At 34.9% G+C, this 1,687-nt stretch overlaps 1 protein-coding gene across 1 annotated transcript; it reads right to left on the bottom strand.

The window, feature by feature from the left end:
* Window positions 1–227: 227 nt before the first annotated feature.
* On the bottom strand, window positions 228–1,037 carry LOC106773881 (chaperone protein dnaJ 20, chloroplastic). The gene has a single exon (XM_014660644.2). It carries the CDS (start codon window positions 969–971, stop codon window positions 417–419), a length of 555 nt encoding a protein of 184 aa, XP_014516130.1. The 5' UTR covers window positions 972–1,037; the 3' UTR covers window positions 228–416.
* Between the last annotated feature and the right edge of the window lie 650 nt (window positions 1,038–1,687).

Raw genomic sequence — 1,687 nt, 5'->3', positions numbered from 1 at the left:
AAAATTGTTTTAAGTGTACACTTAGCCCATACCATATACATGAGACATGAACTAATTGAACTTTATACTTCTTACATGCCTTATTATAGAGCATTACAAGAAATTGAACTTATATCAGATATTTAAATCATCATATAGAAGTTATTGGCTTCGTAGAAAATAGAGAATTATAGAAAAATTGAACAAGTTTTTCTCTTTTTGTTTGCATACTATAGAGTTGTAAAGTATTTTTTGTAATAATCTAATATGATGTTGAAGTGTTATAAATTTAATTCGGTTACCAACAGCATAACATTTAACCTGATCACTTGGAAAGTGTATAAAAGGAATTCATCATATCTATTATATGTATCAGAATGATTACATGAAAGAATCAATGCCTAAAACTAGAATAACTACATATGACTCAGGAAAAATCAATGTCTGTCTTTCATGTTTTGTGTTCTCATTCTGGTAGCTGATGATCCTCCCTTTTGTCCCATTCGTCTACGAGACCTTGTCTTCACCTCAATCACTTCCTCCTGAAACTTACTACCCCATCTCTCAAAATCACTACAAACACCCACACTTCCCCATCTTTCATGATCACTGCCACCACTCATGACTTTGCTTCTCAGACCCAATTCACTGTCGTACTGTTCTCGAAGCCTTGGATTGGACAAGGTCTTGTAAGCTGCATTCACCAGCACAAACAGCCTCGTTGACTCCTCTTTCATGGTGGGATCGTGGCACACATCAGGGTGGTACCTAAGAGCCATAGATCTATAAGCCCTCTTAATCTCATCCATTGTTGCTCTTTCCGGACTCACAGACAGTAACTTGTACAAATTTTCTTGGGTTGTGGCTCTGCATGAAACAGTACCAAACTTCACAGTGGAAACTCTTTGCTGCTTAGAGAGTGAAAGACCATGAGATTGAAAGGGCTTGCACATGTTTAGGCTTGAACTTGAACTTAAAGATAAAGCATCCATTGCTAAAGTTAATTGTATGTGCCAAGCTACTTTGATCTGTGAAGATGAATGTGGAAAATGGATACGGAAATCACTTGTATTTATATTTGTGATGGTTGAGAAGGAGCTTAGGTGATGCTATGAAGAAGCCTAGGTGCTGCTTTGAACACACGTGATAATAGCTACTTCATTATTTTATGTTGATTATTTGAGAACGTACGTTGAATATTCAAAGGAAAGTAAAGTATTAGGTTACAAACATGACTTTTCTAACACAGCCCCATGATGATAGGGAAGATAGGTATGATTGGTGTATAAAATATGAATAGAAAAAATGTGAAGAAACTGTAGCTAGCAACCATGTTTGACTGATGCAATCAATGTGCATGTTTATTTTTGAATCTGGCACAGTCGGCTGGTAGGGTCAAAAGGGTGTTTTTTTTTTCATATAAATTAAGGTATTATATCTGCATGAAGTGTACAATGTCAAGCTGGAATTTTCGTGGTAAACAACTTGACAGAGACAAATGTGTCGTATGGGTGCAATCAGGGTCGAGTTTGAGTTTAATATTAGTTAATGTGTTCGAATAAGTTAAAAATTTCTTACATCATGTATGCAAAATTATTTATCTAATGGTTTAGTAAAATATTAGTTCAATTTATGTACACTAACATTACCCAATATTTTATAGAGAGAACCTGAAATTTTTCCTCAATTCATGCAATTTTGTAATTTA

Source organism: Vigna radiata, chromosome 9 (assembly GCF_000741045.1).
Source record: "Vigna radiata var. radiata cultivar VC1973A chromosome 9, Vradiata_ver6, whole genome shotgun sequence".
Taxonomy (NCBI): domain Eukaryota; kingdom Viridiplantae; phylum Streptophyta; class Magnoliopsida; order Fabales; family Fabaceae; genus Vigna; species Vigna radiata.
This window is presented reverse-complemented; position numbering and strand designations above follow the sequence as displayed.

Bases quoted from the DNA above. Each gene is read 5' to 3' on its own strand.
- LOC106773881 (XM_014660644.2), bottom strand. From the start codon at position 971: ATGGATGCTTTATCTTTAAGTTCAAGTTCAAGCCTAAACATGTGCAAG.